General features: G+C 35.9%; 2 protein-coding genes across 2 annotated transcripts in view; one reads left to right on the top strand and one right to left on the bottom strand.

The window, feature by feature from the left end:
- Positions 1-4: 4 nt before the first annotated feature.
- Uba1 (ubiquitin-like activating enzyme 1) lies at positions 5-10804 on the bottom strand. Its single transcript, XM_068777572.1, has 8 exons — positions 9926-10804; positions 6305-6712; positions 5610-5868; positions 4011-4186; positions 3314-3535; positions 2312-2563; positions 1661-1966; positions 5-1160 (listed from the first exon to the last, which is right to left on the bottom strand). The coding sequence occupies exons 1-8, from the start codon at positions 10658-10660 to the stop codon at positions 384-386; spliced, it is 3135 nt and encodes a 1044-aa protein (XP_068633673.1). The 5' UTR covers positions 10661-10804; the 3' UTR covers positions 5-383.
- Positions 10805-11454: 650 nt separating this feature from the next.
- Positions 11455-22475, top strand: part of retm (real-time) — an 86186-nt gene continuing 75165 nt past the window's right edge. Inside the window, exon 1 of the mRNA XM_068777334.1 lies at positions 11455-11713. Coding sequence (XP_068633435.1) covers positions 11651-11713 — 63 coding nt within the window. The 5' untranslated portion in view covers positions 11455-11650. The remainder of the gene's footprint in view (positions 11714-22475) is intronic.

Genomic DNA, 22475 nt, shown 5'->3' with positions numbered 1-22475 from the left:
ACGGTGTGCTCAATTTTTTTTATTTATTTTCCTTCCATATACAGACCCGTCTGTTGTGAACGTTGAAGACCTCCGACAGCAAGTGTAAAATTAATTTAGCGGCCGCAGCGAGCAAACGAGTATACCTACTATAAATATACGTAAGTTAACAGTAGACAATAAAAGCGTGTCTCAAGCACAAATAAACGAAACGATCACACAGTTGCACCGGCACTGCACGGTCCGTCCGCCACTGCGAGGCACTCGCGACCTATATAAAACATCTAGATCTATCCTTCGTAATTTAAAAATACCCTCTGTTAGTGGAAATTCGTAACACCGCTATTATGCGTCGAAGCGCCACGGAGTCAGGCGCGAGGGGGCGCTTGCTTGCACCGCACCGGTTAAGGCAGGGTGTACTTGACGTACGGCACCTCCACGTCGTTGTCGTCCTCGTCATTGCAGCACAGCTCGAACACCAGCGCCTTCACGTGCGGCTCCAGCTTCTTCTTAGACACCGCCATCACCACCTCCGACATGGGCAAGTTGAGCCGTTCCTGCTTCTTCGCCTTCAGCATGAAGAACGAGTAGAGCATGCATACGCCTTGTGAAAGCATTGTGATCTCCAGCTTGTGCTCGTTCTTGAAGTAGTCCAGGAACTGCTGCAGTGTGATCTCGCCCTTGATCTCAAACCTGTCCCACAGGGTCCACTTTTTGTCGTAGTAGCTGTTAATAGGAGCTGCTATGGGCTCCGAAAAGCCGAAGAATGGCAGCGCTAAGTTGACGAAGCCGTTCTTGAATACTTCGAGGGTATTGAAGCCCTGCGCGAGCTTGTAGAGTTCGAGGCACACAAGGCCTGCTACCACGGAGGTGGTGGTCGCGATGGCGGGGATGATCTTCCCCGCGATGAGCTTGGAGCGCAGGCGGTCAGCCGGCGGGATCTTGTAGTTAGCGGCGCGCAGGTTGGACGCGGCCACGATGAAGTCCATGTGGAAGTTGGTGTCGTCGTCCTTTTCGAAGTCGAGGGGCGTGATCTTGAGGTTGCCGAGCGTGGCGGGCGGCGGGAGCTCCGAAATGATATTCTTCACTTTGTCCTGGTCCATCTGGTCGTTGTTCTGCGCGATGAAATGCGTGTCTGTCACGGCGATCTTGACGCCGCGACGTGGTTTGAATTCTGGTACCTGGAATTATATATATCTTGGTAATTCTCCAAGAAATATTTTGTCCACAAGCTCTTTAGTTAAATTAAACATACTTCCGCATACCAATTTTAGACTCAATTTTGTAAAGATAAGAAAATTAAATGAACAGTTTTGATCCACATCTTGTATTCAGATGACTTTCATTCTATAATCATACATCTTTCTTTAGCCTAAGCATTAGTATGAATTTTCATACTTTTCTAAAAAAAATTATTATACCTTCGCAGATTGTATATTGTAATCCCTGTAATCCTCATAACTTTATATTATAAGGGGCTGAACTAGTTTCTATCAAATTGTACTCTTCCAACATTGACACTGACATACACAGTAATAATTTATTACTATATTTATCCAAAGTGTCTTCTTACCCATGTGAATTAATTTCAATAAAAAACTAGACGTGGGCCAGTACAAGACCAGCCATTGTGACAATCTTTGGTGATCGCTTGCAAAAGTTGATGATGAAATAAGCTTACCTCGACACTGGAAACCATCTGAGCAATAGCCTCCCTGTCCGCGCAAGTAGGCAAGCCGTAAACCTGCGCGCGCAAATTGGCCGCGGCCACAATGTAATCGAGATGCAGCTCGTCCTCAGGGTCGAAGGTCAAAGGTGATGGGCACCGCTTAGGCCCGGACCAGAAAGGGGCTCCGCTCAGCGTGGGCTGGTCCGGTGGGAAGTTGAACAGCAGCTGCTTGATTTGGTTGGAGTATTGCACCTCCCAGTGCATGCGCGCCCATGTCACGCAGTCCTCGAAGTTAAGTGGGCGTTCCGTGATAGCATTCTGGAAATAAAAAAATAATTTATAAAATCTTTTATTATTTTAATCATTCCAATAAAAATTCAAAGAATGCGGAGTGAACTTTATGAAGAGAAATGGCATTGTCCATATATACTGCAAGGCTATAGAGACAATCCAAATTCAAAATTTGGCTGTCTTATCTTTGAGGGAGGCTTATGCCTTGCGTCTATGGAGTGAAACGAAGACAATGACGAATGTCAATTTATTTGGTAGAGCAGGTAGAGGCTGCGAGGGTAGGCTCCCCATCAGAAGCACCAACATAGTCATGGTCTATGCCAATACCTTGCAGGGGGTGCCTATCCAACTGATATGGTGATGATAGCTTACCCTAACACTCTCAATGGCATCCAAAGGTTGACTTCCAGGCAGTTTGATTGTCCTCTCCAGAAAGTGTGGATCGCTGAGATACTGAGCTGCATGCTCCGCAGACTGACGGAACAGACCCTCAAACTCGTCGCGGGCCCACTGCAGGGTATGCTCGATGGCATTGGGGAAGTTCTTAAGCGTGCAAATAGGGATGCTCTTCTCCGGGGGATCCTGAGAGGAGCTGTATGACTCTGTCAGGAATGGAACTACCACCTGAATTCAAAATAGAGATAATATTTTAAAAATTTCATTATCAAATTTCTTGCAAGGCTTTTTTTTTCGAATTTACTTAGTAATAGTTATAAAAATAGGTGCAAATTTAAATATATCTTGTAATTAAAGTGTTTTTTTCTAAATCTACAAAAATAATAGTAAATTTTACCTTGTACATGTTGTTACCTTTGTAAAATTATTAGAAGCAATAATGATACATTAAAAGAACTGTAAACTCAAATTAGGGCCGCGTGGGACATATATGACCCACACTTTAAAAATTAAAAACAGTCTTTGAAGACATACGCTTTACATTTTTCCAGCACTGCATAGCTATAATTAGCGGGAAAAAGTTATAAATTTTAATATGCATTACGCACGCACGTAATGTGAAGTTATCTATATTCAAGCCTACAATTCATTTGTTTAAGAATCCTTTGTTATTCAATCAGAACTGCAAATAGCCTGAATGGAAAGTGCAGCATGGGTTGTACACGCCCCACATGGCATGCAATGTGTTAATAGTAAATAATGACGAGCGGAAAAATTTTATATGTGAAGATTGTCAAACAAAATACAGAAACAGAACTTTATGAATTTACTTTTTAAAAATTAAGGCTTCTCTTTAAAATATACGCGTGTAAAAGCATCTTTACATTTCTTCACAATTATTGATGCCTTCTACTACCATAATCTATATGTGCCTTTTGTATAGTACCATAGACCAAAATAAACACTCCTGTACCGCACCTGAGTATTTCCCTTAGTACCCAACGTCCCACTTTCGAGCAGCGGCTTCCTGTAGTAAACGCAGCGGCGGTCCATGTAGATCCTGGCGTCCACGTTATCCAGGGCATTGGCTACGCCGTCCAGTTCCTCGAAAAATTGATCGTGATACACACACTCTGTCTCCGGGCAAACACGGTTCTCGTGGGCAACCACATTCATTAGCGGATTCATTTTCTTAATAGCCTGGAAATTAATTGACAATTTCAGTAAATAGCACAATAATAAATAACAATTATTTTGAATTAAAATTGTGATTTCCTCTTAAACTTTAATTTTATTTTAAACTAGTTGTTTCATTATCATATATTTATTAAATTTTTCACCTCAAGTCTTAAGGGCAGATTAAATTATAAAAGAACTTATGTGAGTTATGTTATAACATTAATTTATAATGGATAATTACTGAATGTCCACTAATATTTGTTCCAACATGCTGAAGGGTGTAGGCCATGAAATTGTACTTGAGGACTACCCACCCGCATAGTAGGTTTAAGGCTTCTTTGCAATGCATTGGCATTTACCTCAACCTATCAGACTCTTTCTCCCTTCCTATCTGACAAAATAAATAATCCTGCCAATGGCAGAAATCTATCAGAAAATCCTAAGCACAGATTCATAGGAAATTTTTGTAAAAAGTACACAAATATAATTTTCATACCTTAGCAGCAGTACTGGATTTAGGTTTCTGAACATCATAAGGTCGGAACAGGAACTGCCGGTTAAGGTTGGATTTTTCAATGAGATCCATATCAGTGACGGTGACCCGGCCGCCATCTGCGCCAACCCCGATCATTGCAAAGTTCTTCAACAGTTCACAACCAATGGCACCAGCACCTGAAACAAAAGAAGACATGATTACTTTTTTGCCTTGTTCAAATATGTAACCTTTTTTGTCATATCAATTGGTGTATTTATTATATACACAATAATACATAATAAATGGCATTAAATTTACATATATTATCTCATTATTATATATATATTATCCCATCAATATATATTATCACATTCAGTTAAACATAGTTGAAATTTGTTGATTGTGCACATATTTTTTTTGGAATTGTTGATTGCATAAGACAAGCCGTAGTCAAACAAAACTAAAAGAATAAGTATTTCATGGTCAATTACATTGTTACTGATTTGAAAAAACTTTCTGCTTGCATCAAAAAACAATAGAAATAAAGGAAAATTATATGAAAGAAATATTTTATAGGAATGATAGTAAAAGTGGGCCTTTGTCCAAATAAATGAGAAAACCATAAAATAAATTCTAATTTTTTTTTTACATATCTACACAACACACATTTCGTTAGAATACTCTATGATTTGATGAGAAATAAATATGTAATATAAAGATTTGTTATACACCAAACATTATAATTTTTTATCTATATTCCACAGACGTTAGCGTCTGTATTTTTGTTTCTACATTTACATATATTTTCAATTTTTTTTTCATATTTTTGCATGATGCAGTATTTAAATTGTAAACTATTTAAAACTAATTTCAAACCTACTAATTATTACGATTTTTTTTAAACCATTGGCATGTTTTTTATTTTTAATTTTGTTGAATTTTATCTAAAAAGTAACTGTCGAATTTTAGGCTGGCTCTTCACAGCAAAGTATTCCTAGCCACTAATAACTTATTAAAATTCACTAATAATTTTAAAATAATCGATGTAACAAAAGTGCATGTGCACAACAAGGAGCATGTCTTTGTGACAAAGTGGTTTAAATGATAATAGAAAATGTAGTCAATGAGCCTTTGTTACACTTGTTTTGCAGGAAACCTCTTGTCATTGACCTTGACAGATAACAAATGGTGGTCTATAAAAATAAATCGTACACATTGCGACTTTGTCTTGAAGACAAGACTGCAATGTTGATAAAGAAATAAGAAAAAATTAAAGAAACAAGGACTAAAAAATATTTTTTAAACTTCATTACTAAGACTGACACCAATAAAAAAATTGAGACATGAAAAATTCATGAATAATACATGAATAAATTCTATCTACTTCTTATATATATTACTACTTTGCCTTTTTTCTCTCTGATGAATGCTTTCACAAACTTCTCTCATAGACTTTTCTATGGCTGAAGCAACTTAATAGTTAATAAAAATTCAGTTTTATTTTCAAAAGTATTTTATGCTAAGAATAAAATTAGAAATACTGAAAATCCACAATAATATCAAAGGCGCATAAACTGTCTAGGAAGAGAGATAAAGCAAAACCAAAGAAGGAAAACTCACCAACAATAAAGTATTTCAGTTCCCCGAGCCTCTTCTGGAAGTCTCGTCCAAACACAGCCACCTGACCATCGTAACGGGAGCCAACAGGTTTGCAGGATTCCTCAGTGAGAGCAGACCGGTCCTTGGGCAAACATTCAATGGCATCCAAGTACAGCCACTGAACTATGGGATGGAATTTTCCAGAGCAGGCCTTCATTACCTCCTGTGCGACTACACCACCAATTGCTGCATTCATGGGATTCAAATCACCAGATGACACCTGGTAAGCAAGAATGGTGTTCTTAATGTCTGATCTTCCATTAGGTATCACATGGCAATGGTTGCCTACTTGTTAGGATTTGAATAAGATCAAATGCATTCTAATTCACTCTTTATATACAGACATGAAACCTTAAAAGTTGTCCACTGCACTTAGTTTAGATTCCTCTTTGGATGTATACCACTATGTATATAGTTTTTAATATATTTAAAGATAAGCTTTGGCTTGCAGGTTACATGTTAATTTAAAAAAAAAAAACTATGTAATTTACATAACATAATTGGTGTTTCAAACAAAAGAATCTAAGAAGGAATATATTGTAAAACAATCCAATAATTCTTAAGATATACATATAATGATGGGTGGGTTAAAGACTAAATATCCCAGCTGTAAGGAAAATTTTAGCAGTATAACATTATTATAACTTCATACATACCTTGCAAAATGTATCCAACAATTCATTATTCAATTCAACATCCTCTTTGAATATTTCCTGATCCTTCACTATGGCATTTACATAGTCCAAGAACTTAGCAGAGTCAGCATCACACCAGGGCTTGGGCAAGCGGCCTTCGGCGTTCTGGAACTTATGAAGGGCAGCAAACGCAAGGTGCAACTGCTGGGGGTAGTCAAACTTTCCAAAATCAGCAATTAGGAACTCTGGTTCCTTAATGGACTCCTTTAGTGGTTTGAAGGTAATTTTCTTGGGCATTTTCACTTGGGTTACAATACCGCCACGGATATACTTGGAGAAATTTGTGGTGTCACCAATGCTGAAGGTGTATGGTCCAAGTACTTTGATCTTCCGTGGTTCACAGCCATTTAACTCTGTCATACCTTGCACCTGTAAAATTGAGAGTTTGTTACAACATCAATTGATTTAGGCTGCATTGTCAATAGAACACCTCATTTGAAGAGAAGACATCCACCAAAAACTCAATATTTTTATATAGTCTGAAGACATGGCTTTATGGTTCATGTACAACATTCTTAAAGTATATTTCCCAACAGTGTTATAATATAAATTTATTTCCCTACTTTGTAAACAAACAGTACATAGTGTAATTATAGTCATTAATTTTAATGTGTAAATGCGATTGTTCTTGATAATAGAGCGGAGGCAATTACAAAATATCAATTTTTTATTCCGATCCAGCATGTTAGTAAATCTTTATGCTTCTCTATGCTATTATAGTCTCATAAAGCAGTTTAAAAAACAAATTTTAAAGTTCATATACAAAATTTAGTACAACATATACACTCTACCTGTAAAAAGATAGCAAAAGACAACAAATATATTCACCTACAATGTCTAAATGAAAAGTGCATAGCCATAAAATAACATTTTATGTTTCACACATCCTAGATTAGAATCCCTTAGATTTAAACTACATTAATAAAGTTAATTTTTTGTTACTTCAATAAAATTGTGCTGTCATAAAATCTTTTTATTTGAATTATAAAATAAATCCTTATAGCATAGATTAAAACAACAAAACCAAACATTTAAGTTACCAGAAACAAAATGTAATAAAAAGACAAAGATTTTTAAAAGAAAGGTATATACACTACTAATTTGAATAAACTGATCAATGTTATATACTATCATAATGTAATTATATTAGACATTCCAATCATGTAATTCCTCTTCACAATATATCTGGAATAATAAGGTTAAGAAAATTAAAACTTGAAATATTCCTAATACTCCTTATTCCAAGTAAAGATCACAAGAGGATTGATAAGACTTATATTAATAAACGAAATGCATATTTTCAATCTATAGCACTTGTTGCTAGACCAAATTTGTTTTTTCATTTTTAGTTTTGAAAAAAGGATGAATTTTATGAAAATACACCTCCAAAAGGCACAACATGGGGTTTAGGAGGGTCATTCAATTTTTTTTCTTATTAAATGGGTTCTTATCAAAAGGTCCCAACACTTAATATTAAAAAACAGCAAAATCCTACATTAATACCAAATCTTCCCTATATATTTTCAGACTCGACAGAATGAAATTAATATTTAATACAGAAAATCTAAAATAGCAAAAAGCATATAATACTAAACTTTATGGGTAATATTTCCCACATATTACTTCAATCAAAATATCCAACTAACATTCTTATATACATCATAAAAGGCCATGCTGGAAGCCATACATGGTTTAAATAAGAAGAGTCTATATTTAGTATAAGTCAGCAGCATATATAACCTCAGATGCCTGAGTAATTTTTTTTATGACAAATGACATCTGGTGACAAAGGATCTTTATTGTAAGATCATTTTTAGCAAACAGCTGCCTATTATAGGTTTTACGGACAGTTCTCCATGTAGAGCATGCCTTGAAAAGGGGAGATTGCTGCTTATATACTGCTCCAGTGTATATCTTATAGGACCATCTACATGGGTACTGGGGGACTTCAATGAAATTGCTAGTGACATTAAAGTCTGCTGGGATTTCTTAAGGAGTTGGGTTGGCTAGTACAGAGATGGTTATGAAGTGACCCATTAAGATGATATTATGGTGGTATTATGGATATACCAATGTTATTTGTTTATTGTTATTTACAACTTCAGTTTTTTGGTTACAAAGCACTGAAGATACTAAAGCTAGTCCACTACAAGAATAAGGCACACTAAGAAACCTTAATTTCTGGTATTGGTTCAATGGACTGAAGGTATATGCAGCAATTACAACTTCAGCATTTAATAATCCTTATTGACTGCCGTGAAATGATTGCTTTTTCCTTATAACTTTTAATCTTTAACTTGGTCCTTTACACAAAATTCTAAGCAAATTATGTATCTAGGCAAATAATTTGGCACAGTGCAAATATCTATATAAAAATATATTCATTATTTCAATTAGGGGGACCAGAAAGTAATGTAGCTTTCTCAAGTTAAATTCATACAACTGCATTTTTAAGAAGTTTTTATTTCTAATCAACAACCTTTGTTATCAACAACCTTTTGCCATCTAGTATACAAATTTGTAATGCCAGAGCGGAAAAATCAATCAGTTTTTTGTAAAATATGTCTACAGAAATGACATTACTTTCTGATCCACCTAATATAAAGATTAGTTCTAACTGGTTGTCTTGTCTCAGCAGGCCGGTGTTATAAAAAACGAATTGTGTTTACAGTACTTATGTATTAATGCCACTGCGACAAAAATTCTATTAACAAGCCGATAAAACAAGAAGGTAGGTGTAGGTTGGGTTGTTTTTTGATTTTATGAAAAATGGCTCATATTTAACCATCAGTAATTTAGGTTAAAGTGATGTGTCATGGTGGAATCTTTATAGGTAAATTTTTGTCCCAGTGGCGGTAACATGTAAGTACCGTATTTACTAAAGAATGTTTTTAAGATGAATGTGTCAGACAACTTACAGAGTGCTAAGAAACCTAGTAATTCTGTTTCAGTCGATTAGACTGCATTGGTTCCACTAATGTGGTTTATTGTATTGTATTGCTATTACAAAATTTATCATGAATAATGAATTAACAAGAAAATAAATAGTAGCACAAAGCAGACAATGGCGTTTTATTTGCTGTTAAGCAATATAAAACACTAGATCATTTTATTTATAAATGTACTTTTTATAGGCAAAGCATTCAACCTCCATCTCACCAGTTGTTAAGTGAGTAAAATGGTACATGCTTGCCTTGAAGAAACCTATTCTCTATTGTCTCAAAGACTTCCAAGTTATAGATGACTGAAAACAATGAGGCAGTTAGGTTGTTCCACTCCTTTACTGTTTGCATCATTAAAGAAGTAGGAAATGCTTTTGTGCGGGTGGAAGGGATTTAATGAAATTTTTATGCAGTGACTGTCCACTTTATTTTGTACAGAAACCTTTGCCAAAATTATTTAATAAGAAAAGGGTAGTAGAGTTTCTTGGATTGTATACCCCTGCACTGCTCTAAAATAACTACATCTATCATAAAGAGGTAGAATTAAATAAAAAACCTAAAATAATCTGCCAGTATTTACCTCAAATAGATGGATAATAAACATCAGTAGTTAAGTTAAGAAATATTAAAACATCCAAACCTCGCTAAATGTGACGTAGTCGCCGTCTTCCAGACCATGGCGCGTGTCATCTAGACAGGTCACTACGGCCTCGTACTCATGCGTGATGACCGCGACCATAGCAGAAGCGGGATTCTCGCCAGTCACGTCCACCACGGTGAACTCCGGACCGAAGTCGCAGAATACTTGCGAGAACAGTCCCCTGGTGTCCGCAATAATCAATGCGATGTTGTTAGCGTGCGTGATGGCCGCCACACGCTCCTGCTCCGCCCAAGATGCTCCGGTCAGCACCACAACACTGAACTTCTTCAAAAACTCCTCGGTCAAAGAACCGGTGTATGCCGTTGTCGGCACGTAATGATTCAGCTCGGCGAGCTGCTCGCATGACGCCAATGCTCTATTCTGTCCAATTGCACTCTCGGACAGATAGAATTGCGACGACAAATCAGCAATTGTGCAAAGACGATCGTCATGAAGGGTGACTGATTTGACTCCGCCGAGAATCACGTTTTTCGCAACTTCCACCCCTAGGCCGCCCAGGCCAGAGATGAGGACGTCCGAGCTGGCCATCCTACGCATAGCGTCATGTCCGAGTACGTAAAGCTGTCGTGAATACAGACTTTCGTCGATTTCATCTTCCACACGCGTTCCATTGTTCGCCATTGCTGCAGATTTGCAACGGGTCTCTCCTGTATTTAGCTTCCGCTTTTTCGCCGGGGGGTCAACGGAATTATCGGCGACTTCAGCACTAGACATCGGGCACGAACGCGCACAATTTTGACAAAATTTTGTTTTGTGTTCTCCGCACAATTAAAAAATAGTCTTCAAATAATTGAGAACGACATTCGCTCTTCGCTTCGATGAAGGCCCGCTTACTCACTGTCATGAACTTAGCCACAAGACAACGTGGAAAAATGTCTACGGAAGTGACTGCTATTGTTTTATTGGATTGAAAAGTCTCATTAAAAATCTTATTGAAATTAATAAAATATCGCATTAATGTTAATATTTACACGCATAATGCTAAAAGTGAAGTTGAGATTTTCTTTTTAAATGAATGAAGATTTTCGATGAACTGAAATTTGAAAAATTGACAGGTCTTTTGGAATCGAAGTACAAAAGGAGAAAAAACTAAGAAGATATAATATATTTTTATGAAGCTTTTCTTACTTGAAATTAAGAGTACATGAATCCTTATTATAAAATATCAAATAATTTGAGAGGAATGCATTAACATAATCTTTAAAGTATAGTATTGCTGCAGTGTTCATTTTCAGTTTTGATACAGAAATTATTTTTTACAATTTTATTACCTGTTAAAAAAAAATGTTGTTTGTTCTAACCATCTTAAAAGTACTTTTACAACATAAAATCGTCGTCTTTAAATACAGTATGATGAAAAGTGTGAGATAAAATCGAAACTTCGTCAGGGAATCGATATCACTTAGCAATCGAGTTGCGTAAAATATGTTCGAAGCAAACTTCCGAGCAAACATACCACTTTGTAAATTTGTTCGCTTCGCTACCGCAACTGGCGTTCGCGTCGCGTTTCGCGATCTGACATTCGTTTATTTTGTTGTCATGTGTGGTCGGGAGTGAAAGGACGTTGTTGTGGATTATTTATTAGCATAAGTAGCACACGGATTTTCTGTGAACAGAATGACTGTCGTGTAAACAAATAGCAAGTGGAAAGGGTTCGGTGATCCATTTTTTGTTGTAAACGTTCAGTTCAGTGAAATCGGAATCATGGTGCAGGAATATGTGTCTCCTGTCAGGGTTCACAAATATCCGTTCGAAATGGTGATGGCCGTAAGTATTGCTTCTTTGTTATTGTTTTGGCTTATTGGCGGACTGAATATCAATTGGAATTATCCGTAATCGCTTACGTTTTGTTAGTCGAATTAATGATGTATCTAAATTAAAAAAATAATAAAATTGTTTTGGACCCAGATATGCAAGTAAATGTGTTATTTGAATATTAATGACCTTAAAAAAATTTTAAAAAACGCATTTCATTTTGAAATATCGTCAATATTGAATTGAAATAGAAAAGAAAAGTGAATATTTTAAATACTTAACAGTCCTTCATGAGAGGTTAAAAATATATGCTAATTCAGGGCTTCCTCAATTTCGAAACATTTATTAGAGATAAACTGTTGTTGACTCACTCCTGAACGAATGTCAAGAATGTTTCTTTTTTTAGAATAATGTTACAATGTTCTATAATTTTTATTATTTATTTTAATATGATATGATAGTTTGTGAATATCCTATAAGAATCTAATAAAAAAGTTAAACTTTAAAATTATCTTAGTCTGCCTACCTTCATTAATTTATTCATGCACTGTCCAAATGATTAACCCGTAAATAATTCATATAGCATTGAGTTTCCTGTTATATATTGTATAGGAAGTGTTTTAATAAATAAAGTCTGCAAATGTTATGCGCAGACAATTCAGAATGCTGGTTTTGAAGGTTTTATTTCTACCAAAATTTTAAAATATTGCTATCATGTATGTGGTATATTTATATTAAACCATTTATTATCTGTCATTAATATTGTCATGAAAAATCCCTTTAAACTTACAATTGTTTTTCTTCTATATGCAATTATTTTTATCTGTTTAATGTAAATAAACAACAATGTGAATGTTAATAAAAAATATAATAATCTCAAACAGTTTCTTTACATTATAATTAATTTAAAAGTGTTCCTAAATTAATTTTTATTTCCAATGTCTTTAACCCTTCATTTGCCCTAGCCTAGGTCTGCCCAGGCTGCCCTTCTGCCTTAGGACACTGGAAACAACATAAGCTATATTTTATCAAATTTCTCTTGAATACAGTTCAAAATACTTTGCATTTTTATCTGGATATATTGCAGATTATACACAACTTTGCCTTAAAAAAATTCGAAGGGTTTGTTCCTGAATGAAAAATACAGTGTATCCAAACTCCAACACATTCCTTGCTCATAAAGTGCTGGCACTGCAGGGTGTGTGCCTGGCAAACTTTTGACATATGAGAGGTTAATGGTATGTGATCTTGTAATAATCACCAGTCAATTTCTGATAAACTAAGTTTTTAACTGCAAATTTGTACAGTAGAAGCTCTTTTATAGAAACTGTGAATATGGAATGGTATTTTATATGGGATTATAGGTGATACATTCCTAGATGACTAAATAAAAACAAATATACCAAAAAATATATTTAATTGAATTTTTTGAAAATTTTAATAAATTATCTTAAGATTTAAAAAATAATTTGTAGTATTTTGTAATTTTCTCCTGCTTGGCAGTTTTAGAGCTCTTTCAATTCATGCACATAATGTAACACATAACAGACACATTAGAAAAATGAAATTGCAAAACTCATTTGCTATTCTTAAACATCCACTAAGATTTTTCAAATTAAATGTTACATTTCCAATGCTTGTTGAAATCTTTTATTTTTCAATGGGCTGTGAATTTAATATTTTAATATAACTTTTTCAATTGCTCCATTTGATGACAATTACAAATGATATTTAGTCAGATACCTATTGGAATCCTTTTATTATTATGTATGTACTTATTAGTTCTGCGAATAATAAAATGTTAGCTGCAAATGTAAGAATTGGGTTACATTTTTTCAATATGCATGAAGGAAGCGCAAATAAGGAGCTTTTACTGTATTAGCTCTTTAATATCTAGATATATATTAAAGATATATATATATATATATATATCTATATCTTTATATATATATATATATATATATATATATATATATATATATATATAGCTGAGGTTCTCGCTGAAAGGAATTGGAGAAAGATCACTACAATGACCAGTCTTGCTGTCCCATACCCAGGAACTTCCCGTGACCTTTTCTATGTCTTCAGTCCACCTATTGAGGCTTGTCAACACCATGTCTCCAGGCTCTATTGTAACTCCCCTCTTTCGTATAATATAGTATGTGTTTTATATCACTATTATTTATTAGGCCAATTAGATTTATGTCTGCCTTATGTGTAGGGGATTCCATCTAATGGAATTTGTTTTTCAATCTACTATACTTGGCTCTGACTTTACCTGCTGGCATGTGTATATTCACTTGGTTTAAAGTGATATTGAAATAAATGCACTTGGCTTATCACTCTTTATTAAGTAAATAAACAGGAGAGCTTTAAAAAAGGTATTGAGCAGTGACATTAGTTGTTATACTGGTTTGAAAATCCTCACATTCCAATGAATACATTGTAGAACTTGTCAATGTTTGGTTTGTTATATAAGTTAACATATTTTCCTTAAAGTTTGAAGAAAAAATTCTCAAACAGACCACATGCTGTATTTGTGTATAAATCATTTTAGGATGCTAAGTCTAATTTCCTCATACGTCAAGGCAATTCGGCGCATATATTGACTATATATCTTTTAATTTAGACAAGTAGATTGTACTGATATATAAACTGTTTGTCAAAAGTTTGAAGCTTTATAGAAGTAGGAAAATGAAATTGAAATATAATGCAAGAAGGTTTAATTATAAATGAAAAAAACTTGTTTCATATACATTTAGTGGCGCGGGTAAGTCCCCCATTAAGTGGACAGACGACATGATGAAGGTCATGGGAAGTAGCTGAACGCTGGCAGTGCAAGACTGGTCATTGTGGTGAACTTTATGGGAGCCCTATGATTTGCAATGGGCGTCAGCTGAAATGAATGAATTAATGAACATACATCAAGACGAAAATAAATCAAGAAATTTTGATTGCTAGCTGTCGCCCGCCCGTCTGGCGAATGTAATGAACGCCCTCTCATCCCCTCTTGCAAGAGGAATTTTATAAATCACGTTCTTAGCAATCTTCTACACAGAGAAAAGAATATTATTTTTAAATTTCAAATCTCTAAGCCTTATGGGTCCAGAGATATCGTGATGAGTTAGTACTTATGTGGAAATTTCCATTTATATATATGTCGGAACTTTATAGTTTCGGTCGGCGTTGACAGATGGCGTTGGTAGATTCCCCGCATTAATGTATAAAAGGGGCACCGCGCGATAGAATCGACATTTACAAAGAAGACTCCAAGGCGACATGACGGATATATTGTGTTAAAAATGCCTTTCATATATTAAATACGTTTTTGAGTAAATACATTTGATTTGTGCAAATAATTTACAAGGCTCATGGTCAACCAAAGAGCAATAGAGGGAGCTTCACAGAGAAACCGAATCAGGAATGAGGAGATCCGATGAAGGTTCAAGGGCACGGAGGTAGCTCGAAACATTGCTCGTCTGTAGTGGCAGTCAGCGGGGTCCATTGCTCCTGTAACCTTCGACCGAAAGGCTCCCGAGTGGCAACCATGAGGTAGACGCGGTTGGGGTAGATCCCTTATTACGTGGACCACCGATGAGGTTGAGGTTCGGCAGTTTCTCGGGAATTCTTGCATCAGATAACATCATGCAGCTCTTGCTTAAGGGATCTAACAGCGCAGTGGCCTTACAATCCGACAATAAAGCTTGTTGTGCAGACCAAGATCAAAAAATTAAAAGAATGTAAAAAAAACAGTATTCATGGAAATCTAATATATAAAATTCTCGTGTCACGGTGTTCGAACTTGAACTCCTCCGAAACGGCTTGACCGATTTTTACCAAATTTTACATGCGTATTCAGTACGTCTGAGAATCGGCTACTATCTATTTTCCATACCCCTTAGTGATAAGGGTGGTCCACCCCTAAATTTTATATTTAATTTTTTAGACAATTTTTTGGTTTTTACTTTATTATGATACAGCATACAAAAATACATACAAACCTAAATTTTCACCCCTCTACGATCAACCCTTATCTTACATTTGTTAATTAAAAACTTTTTTTGCAAAACAACGTTTGCGGGATCAGATCATTTATAAAAATAGGACCCGCAGGCGTAAAAATTAGTTTCTAACATACGTATACCAATATTTTGTTACATTTTTACTAAATTCTAACCTTTTGACCGGCATTATTGAAGTGCCATGTTTAAGATACGTTATCATTACATTATTTATTTAACCTTTAGAGCGTTAGATAAAAAAAGGACCTCTGGTTGTCTAGACGGGCAGGTTTCCGCAACGTCGCGCTCATTTTGCGTCAGGGCTATACTCTGAAAAGATAAAAGATAAAATTCGTTTATTCAACATTGGAACTTTTAAAAAAACCCTTATTGATCTTCAACTTTTATTTAATCTTTCTTATTTTTGAATCTGAATTCTGTTTCGCAAGGTGTTATAGTTGTGAAGAAGAAGCAAAAAGAAATTCCACAAAAACACTTATTTTAATACAGTGTAACACAGATATATAAATATACACTTTATCAGATATAGTCTAAATGAAATCGAAATAATCAAGCCACATCACTGCCAAGGATTCTTGTCATTTAAACATTTGTTCAATTATTAGGACCTTGAATAAGTTCTCGCTGTTTTTTTTTTTTTTAAAAAAATTATTTAAAATACAATGCTTACAATGACATTACTCAAAGTATTGTCCATCATTAGAGACCACTTTCTCCCATCTCTCTGGTAGCAATTGAATCCCCCGTCGGAAAAATGACTCATCTTTCGAGGCAATCCATGAATCAAGCCATTTTTCGGCTTCTTCAAAAAAAAAATGGAAGCGCTGCTTGCTTAAACCGTGCGCCATCGACCGAAAATGGTAATCGGAGGGGGCTAATAGAATTCTTTTTGTTTTTCGTTTAATCTTCTAGCAAATCCAACTCCTCGATGAGTATATTAAACCAATATTTTTTACTGTGCCTCATGCTGCTGAAGCAAGTACAATGGTGCGACCAATTATGTGCAACGACCCACTAGGTGGATCGATGACGCAGTTTAGGTCGCAGGATGTTTCTGTGTGCAGCATGAGACCTGTCATGGTGGCGGTCTGAGAAACTCTTCGAGTGCATCCCTTCGGATGTGGTAGTCACCGCTTGACTGGGAAGAATCAATGGATTGCTTCAGTGGTAAAAAAATAGAAGTCTGATGTTGTCTTAAAACTCTTTATTTAATAAAGGCGACTCGGCGTTTGGTACTAATCGATGTAACATTACTCCTGAAGATGCCCCGTGGAGGGGTGAAACACGTGTTGAGTGATTTAACGGTGGCAGTTGTGTAATTCGCATTGTTTGCCGCATGCGCATTTATCAGCGGGCTGGCGGGCGGTGCACTTTATTGCACGACTACTGCTGCATGGCGGAAGTGGTTATATATTGATCCTTTTCTTACTTAATAACGGCGTTTAAATATAAATGGATTATTGTTGTCTCTCACGGTTGAATTTCTTCTTCTCTTGCACTCTTGTCAGGGTGGTTCTGTTCATGCTCAGGTCTGGTGCGGTGTTTGGCGGAGCGATAGCATTTATTTACTGACTTATTGTGATAATTGAATTTAAGTAAATATAAAATGAAGACGACAATATAAATATAAATTTATACAGAGATATCTATTTTAAAAATAAGACACACCGTACTGTGATATGTGGATTTTGTAATAAGGCAATAGTAAGTACGCGGGGCCGAATCGGACTGGTAGATAGGAGTGCAGCCTGGTACACGGTTGCCATATACAACAATCCAAGCGACACCGACATTTATTCCTTTAAGTGTCGCGTCCTTTATACCAGTCCCGACATCTGGTAGCTTGAATAATGTAGCGCATACTGCAATTAGCTGAAATACTACTACTCCGTTAGCTCAGTGACCCAAAGTGGGTCTTGGCCTCCGAAGCGAGAGACTTCCACTTTCCTCTATCTTGCGCCATCGTCTGCCATTGGCTGACATTCAATTCAGGCAAGTCTGCCTCAACGCGATCGATCCAGCGATACCTGGGTCCACCCACTGGTCTTCGACCCCTCGGTTTTTCCAGGTACGCTACCTTCACGCTCCGATCCGATCCCATTCGCTCCAAGTGACCAAGCCAGCGGATTCGTTGAGCTTTATATTCGCCAATGATATTAGGCTGTGCTACTAAAGTCTCAATTTCATTCTTTCGGAGCCTCCAAGATCCGTCTTGATTTCTCGCTGGTCCCAAGATCTTCCGCATGATTAAATTATGCGGAATTAGCTGAAATAGTGGCATTAAATGTAAAAGTGTGTAAAGTTATCAGAATTGTTCGCGGCGAAGGGCATACAGATTTGGCTTCAAGGGTAACTCAATATCCGCGATTCAGTATGTGTGTGTGTGATAATGTGAGGAGATGCGTTTAACGTCTATACACACACATAGATTACTGGTGGGTATCCGAGTACCGAAATATCTGATTTATTTTTGTAACATTTGAATATAAAAAAAATTAGAGGCATTTGAAACACGATAAACCAAACTCGTATAATTTATTTAAAACTTTGAATGATAAACATTTGTACGAAATTTAGATTAAATATCTCTAAACACGTCGTGAGTAGTAGGTCTATGTTAACATATTTAAATGTCCCGTAAAGAAAAATGTAAATAGGTTAGACAGTATCTCACAGAGTATTTGCATTAAGAAAACAAATTAAAAATAGTCTTTATTCGAAAAGGTAATTTAAAGCACTTTCGAATCTTCAATCAACATAAAATGTCAGCAGGACAACCTTACAGGAAGTTACTACCGGCTCAAAAGGCAGTTCTGCTGCAGCCGGCGAGGACCTCAACAGTTGCTTTTTACAAATATAGTTTTATAAAGAGCGCGCGACAATAATTAGCTTCCTAAGTGAGCATCAACAATTAATTCCACGCATTAACTTCAGTATAGTATTCTTAGATAGAATGATATACTTTTTAAAATTGGTTTTAAATATCTCAAGAGGCAGATCTAAAATTGACCGTGGAATTTTATTGTACATACGTCAACCTTGTGACGTAAATTGCTATTTTTTGAAGACGAAAACTTGGAACAATACATCTTATTTTTATTTCTTGTAATAACACCGTTATTTTGATGATGTTTTTGAGGCCAATATATATATATATATATATATATATATATATATATATATATATATATATATATATATATGTATATATATATGTTTTTATTATTCATCGCACAGTGACCTCCTCGCTTAGATCTTTTAAAAACATTTCTTCCAGGACGTAAATCGCAATGTCAACCATTTTGTTTATATATTCACTTAATGGCTTAAAAATGGCGTACCAATTATGAGATTCCTAACAGGGATTCCCAAAGAAAAATTTAGTGCACAGTAATTGGAATGTTGCCAGAGAACGGGAATGTTTATTGTGTGTACTAGCTGCGTACTGGAATTGAGAATAAAAATGAGAAGAAGAGGTGAGAAGGAAGTAAATATAGAAGAGTAGTTTAAAAAGTAAAAGAGTAGAGGTTGTCATTTTAGCAGAGAGATTAGAAAAGATAATACAATACATTTATTCAGTAGGCGACAAAGGTTTATTGAGTTGGCAACATTATCACACATCACCGGTCCAGCCGTGACAAACAGATAGACAGATGAAATTTTAAAAAAAAATGTGGAGTCGAAGGATTTTTTTTTCTACGCAACATTTCTCTCTATACACGTCACTCGGTTTACCACGCCCCATGAGTGGGCAAAGTATTATTTATTAAGATTAATAAAAAATACAGTTTGAAACATTTTGAACTGTCGTCAGTGTGAATATGGCTTTATAATTTAATTTGACAAGGGGCGTGGATATGGTGACAAAGATGAATCACAATTTTTTAAAACGTGGATACCATTATCTGTGCCAAGAATGGCGCCAATAGTTTATAATCCAATCTATTGGCGCCATTATACTCTAGTATATTTGAAGGTTATTTATTCATTAAAGAACATATGCCTTGATATTTTTGTTTTGTATCTTGGACGTATTAAATAATTGATATTCTATATTTTTGCTATTTAAGAATAACAAAAAATAAAAGTTTTAATGTTTTTTTCCTGTAGATTAACATGGCTGCATGCTTTTAACGCCTTTGCCTTTTATAATTGTGTACTTATGAATTAATTGTCAAAGTTACTCGTGCATTTAATTATTAAAGTAATTATAAACGGGATCTATAATCTTTTAATACAAAAAGTGAAATCTAATTGTCAACGGGTGTTCGCGGTGATACAAAGTGAAACCAGCTCTATGACGACTCGCCATAATTCATTATCGGTTGCGTCATCGTAGCGAAATTGGCGGGAAGGATCTTGCTATTCATGTCGTTTCCTTTTCACATCGTAACGCGCGAACCGTTGCGTTCGATTTTAGATTTAAATGCTAAGCGCTTAAGATTTAATTTGTTTTGAAATTGTGATTTACGTGCGGGATTAATAGCGATTTTAGTGTTTGATGCTATGGATTTACGATCGTTTTTCGTATGAAGGCGACTGAGTGGCGTGTATTTAATCGATATTGTGTTTTAATATGTATTCGTTACGGTGGAAATTGTGTTGCGTTTTGGAACGTTTCGGAACGTTTCGGCGCGGCCATTGACCCCTACCTCTTCGACGAGGGTATGGTTGAGGGTTTTAATTCGAAAACACTCATTGCTACAGCCTAACGAAGGACAGCAGAACGAGGCTCTCGTGTGTTCAAATTCACAACAAGCATCATCTCATGTATAACAAAGTTTCACAAGAAATCTTAGAGGCTTAGATATAGATTTGTAGGGACAAGAACTGACTTCATAATACATTAATGAGCGCTACAAAACAAGGAGCGTTCATATTTGTATAAATCGCTACATGTAACTTTCTCTGTCGCACAAATCTTCCGTCGCTCTCACACAAACGACACGTGTGATTGGTTGTAAAGCAGGGATTGTGATTGGTCGTAAAAAGTTAGTTCTGGGAATAGTTATCGTACCTTTAAGTTTGATATAAACACAGGGTCCCCATTAAATTTTATTGACATCATTAGGTAAGCCACGTTTTCACCTCTGTCTGAGAATCATATTTAGGCTCTGAAACACGTGGCTTTAGCTTTTTGGTATAGTTGACGGACTTGTCCGCTGCCTGAACTTTTGACCGATAAAGCTGTAAAAGCCTTAAGGCTAACAGTACAAACATGTTTCGAAACAATACAATAATTAAATTTAGCCCGTTCTCTGCATTGTATATATTGTTCCTTTTAAATTAAATATGTTTTATTGAATAAATTTTGTAATAGATTCAAGCGTTACCTCGCGGAAGTCCATCCTAATTAAGAAACGGGCTAATATATAGCTGCTTCCGCTGATAAATGCGCGTGCGGTAAACTATGCGAGACTCAACTACCACCGTTGATCTCCTCTACACGTGTTTCACCCCACCACGGGGCATCCTCAGGAGTAATGTTACACCGACCAGTGCCAAACACCGAGTCAATACTACTTTGTTTAGGGCAATCTTTCTCGAACTCTTGTTACATAGTTCCCCACCATGGGGCATCCTCAGGAGATGTAAGACCGCTCGGTCGGAGGAAGTAGCTATATATATATATATATATATATATATATATATAAGTCCCTTTCTTAGTTTTATTTAATTTTATTATAGCATTATCAAGTTTTTTGTAGTAATAGTTAAGTACTTTTGGTGAGTTTCTTGGCTCCCATGGTGTGGAGGCAAGGAATCCTCTAGAAGGAGTTCGATCTGGACTATCAGAATTTGAATTTGAATTTTTTTGAATCCCGCTTAACATAGTAAGACTAGAGTGTAATAAAATCAATACACATTTAATAATATCATTAATAAAGCTTTCTTAACAGAATAACACTCATATGTAGGGTAAAACAGGGTAATGGGGGTCACTTAAGCGAGAAATCAAATAAAAATTAATTATAAAACAAAATATTTATTGCAACCGCCTTTAAATATAATATAACTAATATACTATCAATTGAGATCAGTTTCAATCACTTTGGCAATCAACTTTGAAAATTATTCAAGTTTAAAAAAAAACAGATTTGACTCCCATTGCACCGATATGAGGGTAATGGTGGTCACCTTGGGGGCAATCAGAGTCAATGAAAATCTAGCACATATCACAGACATAACCTTGAGCTGAGTCCCACCCAGTGCATTCCGAGTGAGCCCATAGACCACATGAGGTGAGGAACACGTGACTTCTCTGGTAACTTGATTAAATCATGCAATGTAATTTGACTTGAAGTGCTAGGATCTGATGAGTTAATCGCAGACACTGACTGTTTTGGTGTGCTCGGTACTATGGGATGAAATTCTTTTGATGTGCTCGGAACTGGTGATTATGATTCTTTCGAAACATGATCATTCGTGGGAAATGGGAGTCACCCGACTCTCATTACTCACTTCTACACAAATTAGAAAAAAAATGAATGAAAATAAAACTGTAACATATTAACACGCTAAGAACTGCACATCACAATTTTGAATGTCTAACTAAGCACGTGTGAATGTCTTAATCGTATACTGCAAATTATTCGACACTTACCTTTTAATTTACATTGACGAAAAATTAGATCAGCGGAGCGAAAAAACAAAATACAGCCATATCTCAGAAGTGCGGGCGCCAACTGGTGCGAGACTTTCGAGGCAACGCCTGGGGGCCAGGGCAGGGTAGAGGGCCTCATTTACGAGTC

Source organism: Battus philenor, unplaced genomic scaffold, assembly GCF_028537555.1.
Source record: "Battus philenor isolate CCGP_79_NKW_IND1 unplaced genomic scaffold, ilBatPhil1.0.hap1 SCAF_13, whole genome shotgun sequence".
NCBI classification, from domain to species: domain Eukaryota; kingdom Metazoa; phylum Arthropoda; class Insecta; order Lepidoptera; family Papilionidae; genus Battus; species Battus philenor.
The sequence above is the reverse complement of the archived record's forward strand: the minus strand, read 5'-3'. Positions and strand labels throughout refer to the sequence as shown.

Excerpts from the sequence above, each read along its gene's own strand:
- Uba1 (XM_068777572.1), bottom strand. The coding sequence starts at position 10,660 with ATGTCTAGTGCTGAAGTCGCCGATAATTCCGTTGACCCCCCGGCGAAA. Across the intron at positions 6,713-9,925 it reads ACTACGTCACATTTAGCGAG|GTGCAAGGTATGACAGAGTT; the intron begins GTTTGGATGTTT and ends TCAATTTTACAG. Across the intron at positions 3,536-4,010 it reads AATCCAGTACTGCTGCTAAG|GCTATTAAGAAAATGAATCC; the intron begins GTATGAAAATTA and ends ATTAATTTCCAG.